The 18,117-nt window shown below is 36.9% G+C and overlaps 3 protein-coding genes across 7 annotated transcripts; all 3 read right to left on the bottom strand.

Annotated features, from left to right (window-relative positions):
• Positions 1-2,585: 2,585 nt before the first annotated feature.
• On the bottom strand, positions 2,586-8,705 carry LOC143469633 (integrin alpha-M-like). 2 transcript variants are annotated; one of them, XM_076967391.1, is made up of 11 exons: positions 8,385-8,705; positions 6,728-6,801; positions 6,304-6,440; positions 6,021-6,138; positions 5,739-5,922; positions 5,380-5,452; positions 5,072-5,214; positions 4,740-4,845; positions 3,577-3,691; positions 2,883-3,466; positions 2,586-2,750 (listed from the first exon to the last, which is right to left on the bottom strand). In XM_076967391.1, exons 1-10 carry the CDS (start codon positions 8,597-8,599, stop codon positions 3,183-3,185), a joined length of 1,449 nt encoding a protein of 482 aa, XP_076823506.1. In that variant the 5' UTR covers positions 8,600-8,705; the 3' UTR covers positions 2,586-2,750; positions 2,883-3,182. The 2 variants fall into 2 exon arrangements, with proteins under 2 accessions (XP_076823506.1, XP_076823507.1); XM_076967392.1 differs by having other exon boundaries at positions 2,908-3,466.
• A 1,962-nt stretch (positions 8,706-10,667) lies between these two features.
• Positions 10,668-12,388, bottom strand: LOC143469611 (uncharacterized). 4 transcript variants are annotated; one of them, XR_013119158.1, is made up of 5 exons: positions 12,259-12,388; positions 12,123-12,189; positions 11,848-11,965; positions 11,439-11,623; positions 10,680-11,258 (listed from the first exon to the last, which is right to left on the bottom strand). XR_013119158.1 is itself a non-coding variant. In XM_076967362.1 (4 exons), exons 1-4 carry the CDS (start codon positions 12,376-12,378, stop codon positions 11,500-11,502), a joined length of 429 nt encoding a protein of 142 aa, XP_076823477.1. In that variant the 5' UTR covers positions 12,379-12,388; the 3' UTR covers positions 10,668-11,499. The 4 variants fall into 4 exon arrangements, 2 of the variants coding, with proteins under 2 accessions (XP_076823477.1, XP_076823478.1); XR_013119159.1 differs by having other exon boundaries at positions 10,689-11,258; positions 11,439-11,607; XM_076967362.1 differs by having other exon boundaries at positions 10,668-11,623.
• Positions 12,389-12,513: 125 nt separating this feature from the next.
• On the bottom strand, positions 12,514-17,299 carry LOC143469610 (matrilin-1-like). Its single transcript, XM_076967361.1, has 8 exons — positions 16,371-17,299; positions 16,182-16,252; positions 15,863-16,020; positions 15,629-15,746; positions 14,990-15,149; positions 14,201-14,294; positions 13,526-13,653; positions 12,514-13,414 (listed from the first exon to the last, which is right to left on the bottom strand). Exons 1-8 carry the CDS (start codon positions 16,574-16,576, stop codon positions 13,297-13,299), a joined length of 1,053 nt encoding a protein of 350 aa, XP_076823476.1. The 5' UTR covers positions 16,577-17,299; the 3' UTR covers positions 12,514-13,296.
• Positions 17,300-18,117: the final 818 nt, after the last annotated feature.

Below are 18,117 nucleotides of genomic sequence, written 5' to 3'. Positions count from 1 at the left end.
AATGAAATCCATTGAGTTTGGTGGCCGCGTGGACATTAAAATTTAAACTTTTTTTTGTTTATGTCATCGTAATGCACATTTTTGTCCTTGAAGTCTTGCCACATTTAACCTTTTTTATTTGTGGTAATTATCATTGTTGCTAATATGTTTGCGATCAACTGCGTGAGCACAATTTTTTCATACTCCACATTGAAGGCGAAAAATAAACAAAATTCTTTTTGCTGTGTTAAGCCAACAAAAACTGAAAAACTACCTTTTTTGAGGCTGTTTCTACATGCAGTTTACAATGAATACTCTTTTTTTAGTGGTGAATTCTGCCTCTGTTAGAATAGGTACCCGTCAAAAAAGTTGGATACCCACTTCTGGTAATTCAAACAAGATTGCAGAGTATGTAGTTTATTTGCAAAACAGTAGCTACAAAGATTTTTACCAAAGAGATTTACCAGTATAGGCCCTTTAAATGGCCATACGAGGACACACACCGGTGAAAAACCATACTCATGTTTTTATTGTTCGAAATCTTTTTCAGAAAGGGGCATTAGAGATAGACATGTGCGCATTCACACCAAGGAAAAACCATATTGTTGCGATGTGTGTTGCGTTGGTGATGGTGCGTGTGATGAAAGTTTTTAGTGTTCAAGAAACATGAGAAGCTTCATGTTGAAGAGGACACTGACTAAAAAGAGTAGTTATTAGAATAAAGTTTGATAGAAATGTTATTTTTCACAAAAAATCGAACAGGTATACTATCCAAATTCCTGTTTTTAGAAGCATAGTTTGCCTCTAGGACTGTTAACTGCACTTTTTCTTGTTCCAACTTCTTTTACTTACTGTGCATATAATCAACATATATATACACCATGTTTTTTTTTTAAAGCGATACTGGGTATCTTATTACTGTATAAGAATATATAAGAGTCTTATGACCTTTAACAGTAGAACATTGCTGTTTTTGGGGATATATTTTAAGACAACCATTGGTTGCTCCGTGTGCAACATTTCTTCATTCTAGTAACCACAGACACTTTCAAAATACAAGCGCTGATCTCAGAATAAATTTTGTACTATATTCTATTTGTAATCAGTCTGAATTTTTTTTTATTTATGCTAATGTTTTTGTACACAATATGACGAGGAGAAGTGCTTAGTGGTGCACGTATTACGAACTCTAATTAAATGTAATGTACAGTTGTACATAACATACTATTGTACAGTTACAGTTGTACAGTTGTAATGTACATACCATAGTATTGTACATAATTAGGTCATGTATTTTTTGCTACTACGACGCTTATAGGCGGTTGTTGAGTTGCAATTTTCATATCAAGTGGTTACGCCATAAAGACCAGTATAAACATTTCGTTACTTAAAGCTGACCTGTTTTGAACATCTCTTTGTCTTTTAGGAGCGGTCAAACACTTAAAACTAAGATCTCTATGATTTTGTTGGACGTCCTACGTAGGGCTTTAACAAACATGTTTAGACCAATCAGAAGGTGGCATGGTTAGTGTTGTTTTCTAACCTGGGAATTACCCTAGCATTTGGCGTGCTTCAATGTCCCAGGTCGCGTTCAGAGTTTGACTAAAAAGTAGCATGAAAGTAGCTAAAATTGGGTTTTTTAGACCAAAGTTTTTTTTTGTGCTTCTGTTAAAATAGTTTGAATCATGTTTTTTTGATGGAATTTTATGGAAGGGTAGTCCAAAGCATACTAAATTGACATGCAAAATTCCAGAGAGCCCTATATTATATAGGGTTGCCATACCGTCTTTATTTCTAAGATTTGTCCTTATTTTGAAGGTCCGTGTCTTAGAAAATACTTTTGACCTTTTTTCTAGGAAATGTCCTTATTTTCACTTGTGTCCTTATTTTCGTTTTATTTTTAGGGCAAGAGTCTTACTTTCCAAATGATTCGAATGAAATCGAGTCCATTTTTGCGAAAAATTCCACTTGTCCTTGCTTGAAGTCTTTGCTGCCACCCGGCAAGCAAGATAATTTTGCGGAGTTTCAGTCGATTGATTCAGCATGTAGCAAGGACGTGTTGGTTTGTCATCGCGTTTAAAAATTGCTGTTTATGAGGTACCTCGCTTATATATAAAACAAGAAATACATTAGACTGAAGTTTAATTTATGTTCGTCCCTCAGAAACTCATAATCGTGGAATGAAAAAAGCTTAGTGCAGTGGGTTAAAAACTGCGAAGATAAGATGTTTCATTTCATTTGCAATATGGATAATTTCGGACATTGCTCATCCATATTTGCATGCCAGAAGATCTTGATAACTTCTCATCTTGTTGCACCTGGCACGACTGCAATTCTTTGGTATTGAACGGACCACGTAATGTAGGCATTGTTGGCAAGAAGACAGACTTATACTTATGATCCGCGTTCCAAATCCTCACGTCACTATTGTCATAAAAGGAGAGCATACAAAGTGTGATGTTACTAACGGATCATTCTAGGGCACTTTGCAACCATCTCCGTGGGTTTAGCACGGAAAGAAGTAATGTAGGATTGTTTGTTAATGATCCAATGTGAAAAATTATCAGCGGCCTTCCAAGTTCATTGATAAATAATCATTTGCGTTATTGTAATATCTGATTCCTTGCATATGAGCATATGAAGAATTTTGGGTATTTCCTTTCAACCAGATGCGCCACGCCACTGCACCGACTCTAGAAGTTGATGGTCTTGCAAAGCTTTCCATTGACATTTTGATTAACTTCTAGTCATTTGCATTAGATAAATCGAATCTATTGAATAAACATGGTTTAAATATGACACCTAAGCTTGAAAGTGTGGTTGCACGGGACGCTACGTCATTATCTAATAACAAACACAATTTTCCCTGTTTGAACAAATTTGACGTTCTCAAATCATCTTACCAAACAAGTTAAAAGAATCGAATACCGTTGTTGTCCACAAAGCGTATAATTGAAGGTTTGGTCAACATCAAAAGATAGCTTGGTAAAGTAGCTGACTTAGCTTGAACGTTTTGCCTGGAGCTGTTAGACAAAAAGTAAGTCACCAAGAAAAAGCTGACAAAATCGTTTTATATTACATTTCAGTTGGAACAGGGAACTGACCTGTGTTATTCCTTTGAGTGGGTAAAATTAGATATTGCCCGGAGCAGGATTTGAATGACCTCGCCTGGTTCACTTACCTTTGTTATTTCATCACTGGGCCTATGTTCTTGTTTCATAGATGGATAAATTACCAAAATGTTTGGCAATTTGCACGTAATCGCTTGAAAATTGCGATGTTTCGAGCTTGCGCGTACAGGACAAAACATGGACATACAAGCAAACGACGACAAACATACAGCCAACATTCGCTCCCACACACACAATGGTACACCTAATTTTCCAACCGAAGTTTATGTAGTTTACCGTCCGAGATGCATGAATGGAGATTCCGGTTTCAGCCACTTCTAACTGGTATGATGGTCCGCCTCCAGTCGCAATTGTACCTTTTGTGAAAGTGATGCAGGTTTTTTATATTCGAATTGTAAATTTATAAGAGCTAAAATACAGCATACAAGGATGCAAGCTTTGGTAGGGAATATAAAAACTCCTTCACCTTCCAACACAAATGATAGAATAGCTGCTCTAAGCTTGCCGGCAACTTCGTTCAAACCGTCAAAATCATTCGCGAAATAAACCCGCTCATCTGTGTCAGTGCCTGTCGCAACCGTCTATAACAAAAACAAATTACAGTCATACTCGCATGTTTAATGCATTTAGCTGTAAACATATAGGAGAAAGCTAAAGGAATTTCTTCAAACTCAGACAGAAGTTTTTATGTGGCTAACATGTTTGTTTGCGGTCCTCACAAAATCCACACGTGAAAAACAACCTATATCCCAACCGTATGCCTTACAAATATGGGTGGCGCATGCGTTGAAAAGTAACATCCGGCCACACTTGACAATTGGCCAGTCACGCTAAATCCATTTAATGAACCACTCTTTACCCTCGTTTAAACCCACCTTCAACAAAGTACCATTATTCATTGAAAACAAAACTTCAGTTTTTCGATTGCTGTGACTCTCCAGCAATCAGTTATCATATCAAGGGTTATCTGTTATGCAACCGTCAAGCATTTAGCGCAATTAGTTTTCACATCGTAGTTTACACAGAGTAGACAAATAAAATTAACGAATGAAAAACACAGGTCTAAGGCAAGCAGACACAACTCAAAGAAAAGATTTTTATGTTAGTTCTGTATGTTGTCCTGTAACATATCTTTTCATTAAAGCCGTCATTTAACACCAACAAGATTAAAAGTGAACACATTACACAATCCAGGATTAAAACACACTGAATTTCTGATATTGTTTATAATGATTTGTTGAATTAATTACAAATCGTCTTTCGTGTACCAAGTTATAGAAATAATAACGAAAACCTATCTTCGAACCACAAGCTCCTTTTCCATTCATGAGTCGCAAATAACTCCTAAACCTTCGGCAAATCATGTGCGGCGCAAACGAGGCAAACGCTTTCGTATGTAAAGCGCATGGAACCTTCACATATAATGCGTTAGGCCTTGCGCAGCCTAATCATAAGCAACACATAATTTCTGTCTTAGAATCTCAATCTTTGCAGCGTTTCATGTATGGCTATAAGTTAAAACCGTATATATTATGATAAAATCTAGGTGCAATATTGTAATCATTTATACTGTACATTTGCACCATTAAAAATGAAACAAATTCTAACACAAGAAGAAGCTTTTCTTACCCTCAGTTCATTAATATTAATGTCGCCGACGCCTACGGAAAACGTGGTTATACCCAAACTTCTAACGTAGTTGGCGCTATCAGCTAAATACGCTTGATCATCCGACCTATAGAAAATCGAATGCATGTGTAACTCACCACCATGTAGTAACCTATACTAACAAAAGATTAGGATTATGCAACACACCCGGAACCATTACGTAACAAGGAGCCACATACTTAAAGCGGACACGGGAGCCGAGATAGTATACCGTAGCTTATACATGTTCAGCTGTGCAAGGATCTTCGTGTTTTTGCACCTCAAGTGTGAAAACAATATCTGTGCCCGCTTACTTGCCATCGGTGAGAAGAATCAGGACCTTGGCTGTGCTGCTGTCACCAAACCGTGGAGAACTCTCAAAGTCATCGACGGTTTTGTTCAAAGCGTGAGCAGTATAGGTGGTGAATGCCTGAAGTTTAATTCCTTCCACGGCTCTCTGCAAATAAAATAGTATAAAAATGGGGTAAGATTTGGAACTTTGTAACGATTATACTGTGCTGTACTTCCATTTCCCTGATACTTTAAGATTTGTTGATAGAGGAAAAGCTCCACAATGACTGTCTAAAAGCTGTCGAATTGTCCAACGTTAGTTTAAGCTTACCGTAAAATCATTGAAATTGTTTTGAGCCCCAAGTTCAATTTCGGTAACAATATTTCTTTGTCTGGCGAGAGGCCTGTACAAATTAGATGCTTTACTGAGTTTCCAAACACAACCAGGAATGCAGCGAAACAAACAAAAGCAAGGCACGTGCACGGTCGTATACCGATCTTTCTAAATCGGTGATTCTCCACCAAACTACGCAGCGACAATAACAAAAACCTTCTCGCCGGCATATAAGCGATCAGAAAAAATTGAAAGCCACTGATGTAGATTTTTTCCGAAAATGATAATATCGCAGCACTGAGAGTATCAAAGATATAAGAAGTAATCAAGAAAAGTAAGTTCAATGACAATCAAACCTGCCATTTCGATCTACATCAAGATGAGAATACTGCACCACACCGATACGGGTTGACCCATCCCTAATGTCGAAACTCCTAGAAACATTAACGGTCCAGTCCTTCACAGTTTCAAAGTTGACTGGTCCGACGGATTCCGAACCATCAAGTAGGAAGATTAGATCCAAGTTAATTGGTGGACATGCTAAGTCAATTGAATGATTGTAAGACATGGTCCAAGGAAATTTTTTATCTTAGAACCAAATTACAGTATGTCAAGTAAAAATTTAAAAGATTTTTCACCGAGTTCTTGCGTTCGGGGATCTGCTTCCCATTCCGCTCTGTTCCTCCGTCGTCTGTAGCAAAACCCAGGACTATACTGAACCGGAGGACAGCTCTGTTCCTTCGTTGGTGAACAAGCCTGATGGAACATAGGGGAATAAGCTCAAGGTTGTAACTGTTTATAGCTCAACATTTCAGAGCTATAGCTGCTTTCTAGTTTTAACAACAAGTTCTCTGTCTTTAACTCTTTAACTGCTAAAGAGGAACATTTCCAAACGATACACAACAAAGGTTGTACACTTACGTGCAATGTAGAATCTCTGCCTACTTCCACATTAAGGCCGTAATTGTCACCAGGGCTAACAGGTTGAGGAACGATAGAAGAACAAAGAGGAGAAGGCGGGGGGAAACCACTTCGACAGGTTAGCACGTCACCAGTTGCTAAAACCGATGAAGAAATATTTCGACATTTTAAGTCAGAACTACACTGTACAAATGAAGACAGCGTAACTTAAATGAATACAACCCAACTCCTTACAAGTTTATTTAAATGCAACTTTCCTAGTAAAAGCTTAAATAAAAATCATATCATACTCACAATATGCTTATCACTTCACTATGCAGTATAACGATCGAAAACAAAGCAGGGATACTCCAATAGCCACTAAAATTTACTGTACTAGCCTACATTAAAAGATGTTGTTCACCAACCATACGTTGAAACTCACTTGATAAGGAGTTTGATCCGTCTTGAGAAGAAAGTCGTCTGGCGTCTGACGTTTTCGGTGCGCCAGCGATTACGCTAAAAGTTAAAAAAGCAGATTTTACTTTTAAATTTATCGCTGTAAAACACGATCGATCATGGTTAATAACCGAAATAATGCAAAGACGCTGCTGTATAGATTTAACCTGTTTTCACACAAAGTGTTAGTGTTATTAGGCATCCTGCACATGCCTGAAGTCCATCATTTTTAAAAACTGAGACACTTCTAATACTGATAAAAAATTCAAATCTCAGTCACTTAAGATATTTCATAGCATTAGTTTGCATTAACGCAAAAATTCTTTTAAGGTGTTAAGTATTTGATGACTGCAGACTACTTATGCCGACATGTGTGGTGTATCTATACGGCGTAGTGTGGAGTTAAGGTTTTGTTGTGATTGAGCAAGCAGCTGTCAAATGATTTCATGTCCATTCATATTTGTGTCAAAGCACTATGTAAGTGACTTTGGACTGGGTGGATCGCTATATAAGGGAGAATTTTGACAGAATTGTGGAAAACTTGTGTGAAAGTTTCCACATTTTCTTGAAACTTTTTCACGTAAATGTCGATTCGCATAGAATAAGTTTCGTTTGCACATAACAGAGGTTGCTGCTATTGTAAAGGAACTGTATCCTGGAATAAAAACTGATCTCAACTCTGTTTGAAAATAACTTCAGTAATTTGTCATACTGTTTGGTATGAACTAAATTACATATCAACACCGCCGGGGAAGTAGCAGTGGAAGACCATATGGCGGTAATTTGAAACAGATTTATCAATGTCGACAGTTTAAAACATAATAGGTTTTTTGGCTTATTCCTTTCCGGAATAAGCTAATTGCATGGTACAAATTGAAACGACGTTGTATGTGATTACCAAATTGGCAGAAAAAAATTTTTAGATGAAAGCTTTTAACCTTTCACATTTCCTTACATATTTGTAGAAAACTACATATTTGTAACCCTTTACATCCGGAGGTTTGACGTAAAACCTACGTCATAAAGGCATTGATTGATTGACATGGTCGCAAAACGGCAGTGATAGCGTAAGTGCACCGCACGTCCCACAAGTAACTTGCTGACACATAGTTAGTAATCGGACGGTAAATAGAGATCTTTAAATGTTCTTATCCGGATAATAAATTCACGTTTTTGCCAAAGCAAGTCCATTCTGTTTATATCTCAACCTAAATACAGTCGAAAGAATATAATGAAATCAACGCGTAGCCTTTGCAGGACGTGCGACGGAAACACGATCTTTTGGAACGTGACCAGGAATCAAAAGATCGCAGAGAAAGTTCGCAATCTAAACAAGGCCCTTATACTACTTCAAATTCAACGAACATAAATGGAAAATGTTACTTTACATTTTCTGATGATGTTACTTGTTAGTTTTAGACGATAACTTCACCATAAAAACCGTTATGCAAAAGCAATGAACAATCAACGATAAATGCTTCTGTTATTCTTGGACAAACTAATACCTAAGTTAAAAGCTACACCCAAAACCTATACTCACCACCTATACATCAAAAGCAAAAGAAGTCAAGTGGTTTCATTAACGTTATATTTTTAGCCTATACCATCACTACTTAGTTTGAAAATTATTTCATATTCCTTACCTGAAAGTTTGACCGGGGCCAGGTCGGAGTTGAAAATCATAACCAAAATAAGATGGCGTAATCTCTGGGAAAACTGGGCCACTGTCAGGAACGCGTTCCACACCAATTGACAGAATCGGTGACTGAATGTACTTGATGTAGCGGCCGCTAGTTTCAATGTTGTAGCACCAGCAGCAACCGAGCAGAGTTGTGAAAACAACAACCTTACTTGCCATTGCATCCAGTTGTTACGCCTCGCCGCGTAATGGTTGGTAATGTTTAAAATAACCCTTGCTACTGTCTTTTGTAAACTAAAAATATCTTCTGTAACATAAAGTTGTCTCCTGTATTATTTACTGTACAAAGGCAAGTAACAAGCTAATGTTGCTAAGTGTTTTACCGGTTCATGGGTTACTAAACCTTGCTTACTTTATTCTAACTATGGGGAAAAGTTTCATTCCTGTCTGGCAAAATTCCTGTATGACCAGTTCTATCAATTACCATTCTTTCATCATACTTTTCATATTCACGAGATTGTGTTTGGTTGTGCAAGTAAATGGTAGAAATGAATTTACGTATTGGCTGGACATTTTGTAGATCTCTGTTGTTTTTCATCTCGGTTGATGAGAAATATTGTTCTTTTTAATTCCCGTCTAATAACAGACTCTCTTGCTACGCAATTAATTACAAAAATGCTTAAACTCTTTCTTGAAATTATCAAGGAAAATTTATTTGACATGTTTTTAAAATAAAAATTTTACATGGACTCTACAAGCAAAGAACATATATACTGTGGTTTTCACCACTCAAACATTAATTAAAAAACAATGAATATACTGTTCCTTCGTAAACGACTATATACAACCACTAAAGTAGTCACACGATCACACAGCTGTTACTCAATGAATATTAAGAGCAAAAGTTGTTTGAGCGCAGAAACGTGACATTATTTTGCGAAAAAGTTTATCTTTTATTGTTTAGTAAATTAATCGCACCGTCACAATACTCATACCATGATGTACCGCGGATGAGTTTAATTTCCTGTCGGTCGTGATTATGTCTGCGATGTAGAATACATGCTGTCAAATAGGCCTAAACACTTTCTATAAAACAATTAACAATTAAGGGATCGTCAATTATCCAATTACGATAACTCGAAATGCGTTAAAGAAGAATAACAAGCGATTTGAATATACATTGGGCCAAACATTCGATCAAATGTGCCGTTTATGCGTAGGAGGACTTTACTTGCTGACTTATTATACACTAACAGAGCCACAGACAAAACATTAATTACGTGCTCTGGCTCATAATTTTGCAGAAAGCCTGCCCTTTATGTTAGATGTCAAACAACTGTTAAGCAATGATGCATTTTTAACTTAAAGGTAAACAATTTGTTGAATGCTTTGATAGCTTTTGTACCAACTAAGCCACCGAGCAATTATTGTAGTTGTCACTCTCTTTTGCTTGCGTTTGTAAGAGTATGCTTTGCTGTATTGCTTCTGTAATAGATAATTTCTTCCAAAAGAATTTCATAGGAGTTTATTTGTTGTCGTTGCTGTAGATTCTACCAACATGAATAAGGCAATTGAGGATGTTATTCGCATATGACGTACATTGATTTATGTTAAAAGAAATCACTCAAAAATGTCAATAGCTTGTAAATTCAATGTCAAAGCGAGTTGAGAAAGTCAGGAACGAAGAGATTTTCATTCTTCGCAGCATAAGAGCGATGTATTATGTGTCAAAGCTTTAGTATAATAAGATAACACTGCTTTCTGTCTTCACTCAAGAAACTAGCGCAATACTGCATTGTTTAATCGTTGATTATTTTACCATCACTGCACGTTTGCTATGAGTAAGCAACATGGGCGGTGCTATGCTGTGTAGAATGATATCTCGGCACCGGAGTTCCGCTACTGGTGGTCCATGACATAACTCAAAGGCCAGTCCGGATTTCCAAAACGCGTAATCCAAAATGACAATAATCTGACTACTTTAAACTTCCAACCAGAAACATTTTTATGAATTCAGGAATGTTTTGGGATACACAAAATTACTGGGACAAATTGCTAATTAAATGCTGACATCGTCATGCAGTTGTAGAATTTCATTTTCGGGAAAATGTATGCTGTCCGTCTTCTACAATCATAGGTTCAATGCATCCGCATCTCAATGTTTCGTTCCTGGAAGATGAACCTGCTGAAAACCTCATGCAGAGTCATGCTCATGCCAACCCCCACAGTAGCGAGTTTACTTCTCGGGGCGACCAAAGCCATTCCCCGAGTGAAACGAAACAAAATGTTTTCTTCTCATTTTAGGTGAACGACACCTTTGCTTACTTTGTAAAATTGACGAATTTGCAAACTTTTTTACCACATTCGCCTGGCATTATATTAATGTATAAATACGTCTTACTTTCTGGACTAAACAACTTATCGCGATGCTGCAATCCTCTGCATACAAAGGATATTGTCAAAGGCATTCATAATAAGTTTTGCAAACGTTTTCACAGCAAAGTATTTATTTTGACACAAATTTCGTTTTTCCAAATGCTCAGCCCCAAACAAAACAAAGCTATTTTTCATAAATTGAAAAAAGCGAAATGCCGTAAACAGAAAAAAGATTGTAGATGAGATTCAAAAAGTGATTCCTATTATGACTTTGAAGATGCTGTGTTCAACCTGATGCAGTGAAATAACTTTAAAGTTAAGTTGCTTATTTCATGTCTTCACAATCTTAACTACAATAAACTTGATAAAAACCGCATTGAACTCACTTTACTGACATTTAATTTACTACAACTGGAAGTTATAAAGGTGGGAAAAAGCAGTATTTTTGGAAAAAAAACTTGGTTTCTTCCAGATATCTTCTTTCTCAGAGTTGGAACGAGGTCTGATAATAAATAATGAGAATATGCTATTAACTACCTTTGAAAGTGGAAAATATAATTCTTTAGATAACTGAGCAACAATCATCTGAATGATAAAGATTTCGTTTTATTTTTACAGTAAACAATTTAAATATCAATTTGTTCTAAAATCAAACCAGGGTTTTTGCACCGGCAACTACCACCTAGAAAAAAGGAAATTTCCAAACATTGAACGAAAAACTTCTATTTCCTTGCTATGCAGTTTTAGCCAGAAACCACACTAAGACTTTGGATGATAAATCTTCGAACTTTTCCAATCCGTTTTTTTTCACCGCCACTCTTGGTTTGTTCTCTGGCGACATCTCCCGGTTGCTGGAGGAAAAACTTACTGTCAAAAACGAAGTTGTGCAAACTGAATTAAATCGTTATTTCAAATTATTGATGTGAAAGAACAAACTCACCCAAAGACTGGGAATGTTTTGGTAAAAAAGTGTATGTGTGATATTTCAAAACTACTGGGAAGTGCTTCTAACATTGCAAAAACTCTGCCGTTGACCTCTCGGTTGTACCTGGTACCGAAAGGAAACACAGATTGTTATTCACATTACTCACAGCACAGTCGAATTTTGTCCGCACAATGGTACGAGTGGAAATTTGAGCGGCAAAAACGTCCCATTTCCGATTTTCAATATTCTTTTAACGATTCTTTGTGTCAAATCATTTTCTGCTTCTACAATATTTCTCTTTTTCAAATTCTATGTAAACATGAATTAACAATCAATATTTCGAGTGACACCAGTCCATTGGTGAAGGTATGTATAAATGTACAAGTAGCCTTGTTTCATACTGAAACTATTAAAACTATTATAATAACAAAAGTATCTTACCATTTGCTGTAGTCTGCCTTTTCGAAAAGTATAACCAGTTTGCTGATGCACATCTGATATTACACATCTGACACAGAAACGAGAGCTTAAAGAATTACAGTCCCAATACTAACAACTCGGCCGCAATATAACTCACCATTTGTGGCAGCCGAAATGTTTCGGAAGGAAAAACCAATTTGCTGATGCTGAGATCTTGGGAATAGATTGTAATCGAATCCCTGCTATTACAAGAAGATGTTGGAGTTTTAAGTCGCATGATGTAACAAAATAAAAATATACTAACCTGCACCCCATGGGCTTGTTGCGAGTTTCGTTCATGACAAACTTACCTGTAGTTTTATCAACGTGATACCTTTTGAGGAGTTTCTTGAAATTTATGCTAATTTTTGGAAACCTATAAATACTTTGCGGCATTGCGAAAGCATGGGCGTTTTTTCAGCAATCCTTTACTCGAAAGTAGATTTTCTTGTGCGAAATTAGGCGACACAAACCAACAACAGAGCAGACACGACAGACATACATCACTGACAGGCAGACAAACAGACAGACATGACGGACGTGCCCGCAACAACACGCACCAAATATACACGCACGCGAAAATATGCCTCCAAAGTTTAACGTTTTACCGTACTTACTACTGCATTTCGATTTAGAGCGAATCCATACTGAGCGTTCCATAACTCGTTCGAAACGGGCGGTTGTTATTATTATTATTACTCACGGATGCCGGAAGAGGAAGCGCAGAGAGGCCATTGCCCCCTTTTCTTTCTTTATTTTCCAAAATGACATTCAAAAAGTGCCCTTTTATCGAATTTTGCCCCTTGCCAAAAATAATTCCGGCGCCCGTGATTGTACCTGCCTTGTTTCTGTTGCACTGCTGTAATAAACGCTATTTTGGAAATTTTGACTGCCAAGTAACAATACGCATAAAATAGTAAACACCTAGTTAGTAAACACGTAAACACCAAAGATAATAAACACCTAGTTAGTAAACACCAACAACATTTAAACACAAAACAGAATAAACATGTGCGATTTAAACATGTAACCATTTTAGGTGTTTCTTTTAGGCCTCACTTTTCGTGTTTAATTAAAGTGTTTAACAAAATGACAGTGTACCATTAAAAAAGCAATTACTGTAACTGTCTACAACAATACCAGCAGTCTATATCCTTCAAATGCTTACCCGTAGTTCTTTGATGTTGGCTGCTCCAACGCCAACGGCAAACGTCAAGATATCCAATGATCTTGCATAGTTAGCGCTGTCACTTAAATTCTTCGAATCAATTGATCTGTAACGAAAACAAAGCAATATTACATTGCTTACGTCACGAATAGAGATAATTGCGCCGTTTCAATATTTTGAAATTTAACGAAACGATATGGACAACTGAAACACTTACGCTCCGTCAGTTAATAGAATGAGAACTTTTTGTCGATCCGATGTTGAGAATTGACCAACTGCTGTACGCAAGGCCGCAGCGGTATATGTGGCTGGACCATATTCGTATTCAATATCATCTACGGCTGCCTGAAATACAAAACAAAAAGTAATATTTTTGTAAGCTCAATCCTGAATAGTTTAAAGCAGGGCTTCCCAAACTTTTTTGCTCGCGACCCCTTTCAAACTTCTGAAGTTTTCCGCGACCCTTCACGTTTAAATTGATTAAATTAGCAGTGCGAAACATACATTAGTCATTAGTGAAATTTATTGAGATGCAAAGAGTAAAGGCTGAATTCAAGCAACCAGTACTCAAAGTCTACTTACTACTTTACACATATATAGGCTACTGGAAACAAAAAAGCACACACATTTATTCAGTGTGATTGATGCGACTGCTTTCTGCTACAAAGCAAGTCCAGCCGTGGCTCAATATCTGTTAATGCTGGTCTCAAGGCGGTTTCAATGTTGATTAGGCTGGAACGATATTTTGTTTCGATTGTATTTTGTACTTCGTGTAAAATTGGTATACGCTCTGCGACCCCTGAAGTTCGTTACGCGACCCCTTGCGGGGTCGCGACCCCCAGTTTGGGAAGCCCTGGTTTAAAGTAACCTACGAAGCAATGTCGCCATTTACCTCAAATCTCCTCTGATCCGTGAACTGACCAAGAGTAATTTCCACGGTGGTCGTAGCTTTATAGTAAGAGGACCACAAAGATTCGCCAATCATTCTATAATTGTTGGTTATAAATTGTGATAAATGTTTCTGAAGTTAAAACTTCATTACCATTACTGTTGAAAGATCAGTCCTTACGCGAATATACCACGAAGATGTGCCATTCATTCTGTGATTAACTATTTGTTATCAACTAAAGCAATAGTTTCGAACTTTCTTCATACTGCGACCCATTTTGCAACACAATATAATCAAACAGCCCTCTTTCAAAATTTCCAGCTAAATATATGTATTGATGTCGTGCATTCACAATAGCAAACTATAAATGACTAAATGATAATGCTGTTGAACAAAGACTCGTGTATAGAAACTAAAAACAGTTGTTTCCAGGGGATCAAATTTAAATGGTTCTCTCATGAAATACAAATTTATTTATAAATATATTTGACTGAAATATTTTCTAAGGTACATCGAAAGCTCTCTCGACCCCTCGAAAAAAGCCTAATGATACCCATGGGGTCATAACCCCCAGGCTGAAAACCACTGAATTAAAGTAACTATTTTAAAATTTAAAACTTTAAAGTCTGTGACTGATTAAAAGTCGTCTCTTATGCGGGGATCACTCATCAAATTGTTACTCGCCATGCAGACAGATAGAAATAAACACACTATGCAAATAGGAAAAAAATGTCATTTCCACCACAGATTAATGATTATTATACGTAAAATTTATTATTTGGTTAAGCTCACCCTGAATAGGTGATGACACCGACCGTTGTTGAACCGTCCTCGATGCTGAAATATCTCGAAAATTCTTTTGTCCAATCTTTAACCAAGCTGAAATTGTCATATCCAATCGATGCAGATGCGTCGAGGAGAAAAATCAGATCAACATGTGGGGTCGGACAAACTATGAAAAAGAATTACAAAAAGAAACGTTTTTGTGCAAGTAAATTGACATCGATGAACTTGTATCTAAATATGTGAGAACGTCGACTACAGGCGATGGCATTTGACGAAAAGTCAAAGTTAGTTCAACACTTCCTGGTATGACGTAATGCTTGTCATGCATTGAATGTTTACTTCCTGCTGTGTGTGATTTTTTTCAAAAAACACCGCTGAGCTGTTGTTTGTGATAAAATTCTTGGCAAACGTTTTAAATGGAATTAATTACAAAACCAGGCGCAAGGTTAAGTCAAAGGTTTGAAGAAATGTAAATAGGAGCGTACGTAACCAAATATGTGGGTTACAGCTACAGTAAACCCAATAATACTGATAGAAACAAGAAAACCATTAAGCTGTATAGTCAAACCTCACAAATATGTTTGAAAACTTACGGAAGCCCACACATCACACAAACATGATTTAAACCCCAAGCATTCTCTTTACCGTTGGCGGTGGTCTTTGGGTCACTTTCCCACCTTCCAGTTGTTGATTTTAATCGGAAGCAAGAACCTGGGACAAAGTCTGTTTTTCCACAATCTTGGCGTCTTGTTGATGCACAGGCCTGTGTGTTATTTGAAATAGTCTATAGGTATAAGCTTGGTATTATAGGTATTAGCATTGCGAACGAAATTATAGTGTCATAAACTTTTATGCTAAATTAAAAAAGTTATCAATAACAATTAAGTCTTCGTCAGCGGCTATTTCGATCTTCTGTCCAAGCGAATCTCCTGCTTTTGTTTCTGGAACATCTCTGATCTTGTAACAGTCTCTTCCACCTTCGCTGGTTAATCTCGGGTTGAATGAGAACGGACATTGGAAAATTTTACCTTTGTAATCTGAAAATGTCGTTTGTTAGCGCCCTTTGAAACTTTTTGATGACTTGAGCTTTAGCTCACTTTTCCTAATAATTAAATTTAAAGTTTCGTTTCCTTTCTGCTAACTTTTGTTGTTATTTCTTTCGTCATTGAAAACATTTTTTGAAAATTAAATTAAAAACCTGTTGAAGATCCAACAGATAATTTCGGGACCAATTTTGTGTCATTTGCGTTGGGTGCTCCGACTATGAAGCTGTGATCAACACAATGATGTTTTAAATTGAACTCAAACTGTTTACAATTTATCGAATTACTAATTTGGTTCATTGGAGCCTTTATTTTACATACAAAGAGCACATTTTCTCGCTAACCTTATATAACCATCTCTATTAAGAGTTTGTATTTGGTATCCAAAGAACTTTCCAGCACTACGTTCTGCGGTGGAGGTTTCACTTGATGTTGCATCTGCTGGCGGCGTTATGTTTCTTATCAAGTTCTCGTCCACGGCAAAGTTAAAGCCGCAAACTGAGCTTGTCAAATATAATAATAAACAAATTTCAAAGTTGAAATAAAACATCTTTTGGTATGGGTTCTTTCAACTTCGCTGTCCGCTTTTTCACTGATCAGCTTTGTTAGTGGCGCGTTGTTTTCTTGTAAAAAGTGAAGAAAAACAAGAAAAGCGTTTCTATTTTTAGACGGAAACCACCTTTTTGCGCATACTTCCTCGTGAATTTAGGAAATTGTTAAAAGCGTTCACGACCTCAGACTAAACCTGTATGCATAGTTATGTTTCCGCTACACAGCTTACACAATATTCTGTTATAGTTCCAGCTATATTCTTATCATGCAATAAAATTGTAGCGTTAGCATCAGCAATTTCCGAAATACAAAATTATAGCGAATTTGGATTCCAAATACGTATGTTGCAAGTGTCACGAATATAAATTTTATAATGTACCTGATTCACGTGTTGTATGTTGCATAAAACTAGTTTAATCTGTGCGATACCACATTTGTCACCCTCACCTCCGTTCACTTTATGCAGTGCTCTATAGTTCGATATATGAATAAATAATTATATATGGTATTGTTTATCTACACCGGTGCGTTTGGGAGGATTGGTGTTAAGCCATAGCCCCCTTACGAACCCTGTTTTTGGGAGTCACAAGCGTTTGTACGTTTTCATTCTTTCCGTTCATCGCCTTTTTTGATCTCGATCCCTTAATCGACCATAATAATTGCAACATTATCTGCTATAAAAGCAACACGGCTTTGTTATGATTTATGAACATTGACCATAGTGACATAGTCAACATCATATAGTCGTCTAAGAATGAAGGTTTCTTGTCCTTCTAATAAATTGTCAAGCATTGAGAGAAAACGTCTGATGGTGTGCTTCCAACAACGAAAATCATGCATAGTAGTCGTCCATCGCTATTTAATCGAGTTGTAGACAAGGGTTATCCGCAGTATCCGCACTTTCCTAGTTAGATATTCAGAACAAAAAACGTTAAAAAAAGGCATTATGACGTGGGTACTGACCCGACACTCTGCAATATCAGTTTTGCAGCTAAACTTACAGCAATAATGTAAACAAATTGCTCTACAATCTGAAAAAGAAGTTGTTGTTGTCTAGCATGCATGATGCGATTTGCTGATTTTCGCAAAACTTTGCTTTAAATAAACAACATTGTCTCCCTGCCGAACGCCAAGAATTATATCGTTATTTTACAGCATAGAATATTCGTTTTACTCTTGAGCCGTAACTCTTAACACATTTTCTGAAGTATATAATTTAAAAGGTGTTTTAACACCTGCACTATGCACGTTTGCCATGAGTAAGCAATAAGATTTTGTAGTCTCAAGACCTTTGATTTCGGCCATTTACAGTTTGTAACCCAGCAGGAAAGTAAATGTCGTTATAAATGGCACATTTCCTTAACGTCCTGCTGTCGTGATTCTTTGTCATTACATCTTCAAAGGAAGCTTTTCTTTTGAGTTTGACGTAGACAAAGTCGCTGAAAACTTCCTCGTACGCTGGGAACTTTCTTGGAACTTCCTGGGAGTTTCCTGGGAAAAGTGCAAAGTTTGTGGAGCTCTGGTTGTGAAAAGCAAAAT

Source organism: Clavelina lepadiformis, chromosome 8, assembly GCF_947623445.1.
Source record: "Clavelina lepadiformis chromosome 8, kaClaLepa1.1, whole genome shotgun sequence".
In the NCBI taxonomy this organism is placed as follows: domain Eukaryota; kingdom Metazoa; phylum Chordata; class Ascidiacea; order Aplousobranchia; family Clavelinidae; genus Clavelina; species Clavelina lepadiformis.
The sequence above is the reverse complement of the archived record's forward strand: the minus strand, read 5'-3'. Positions and strand labels throughout refer to the sequence as shown.

What these genes read in the sequence shown, in the direction of transcription:
- LOC143469633 (XM_076967391.1), bottom strand. Translation starts at nt 8,599, where the DNA reads ATGGCAAGTAAGGTTGTTGTTTTCACAACTCTGCTCGGTTGCTGCTGG. An exon ending in GGCCCCGGTCAAACTTTCAG is followed by an intron (nt 6,802 to 8,384) that starts GTAAGGAATATG and finishes TTTAACTTTTAG; the next exon opens with CGTAATCGCTGGCGCACCGA. An exon ending in GCAGAGATTCTACATTGCAC is followed by an intron (nt 6,139 to 6,303) that starts GTAAGTGTACAA and finishes ATGTTCCATCAG; the next exon opens with GCTTGTTCACCAACGAAGGA.
- LOC143469611 (XM_076967362.1), bottom strand. Translation starts at nt 12,378, where the DNA reads ATGCGACTTAAAACTCCAACATCTTCTTGTAATAGCAGGGATTCGATT. An exon ending in AAGGCAGACTACAGCAAATG is followed by an intron (nt 11,966 to 12,122) that starts GTAAGATACTTT and finishes GAAATATTGTAG; the next exon opens with AAGCAGAAAATGATTTGACA. An exon ending in GGACAAAATTCGACTGTGCT is followed by an intron (nt 11,624 to 11,847) that starts GTGAGTAATGTG and finishes CGTTTTTGACAG; the next exon opens with TAAGTTTTTCCTCCAGCAAC.
- LOC143469610 (XM_076967361.1), bottom strand. Translation starts at nt 16,576, where the DNA reads ATGTTTTATTTCAACTTTGAAATTTGTTTATTATTATATTTGACAAGC. An exon ending in ATCTGTTGGATCTTCAACAG is followed by an intron (nt 16,021 to 16,181) that starts GTTTTTAATTTA and finishes CGACATTTTCAG; the next exon opens with ATTACAAAGGTAAAATTTTC. An exon ending in CGGATCAGAGGAGATTTGAG is followed by an intron (nt 13,654 to 14,200) that starts GTAAATGGCGAC and finishes TTTGTATTTCAG; the next exon opens with GCAGCCGTAGATGATATTGA.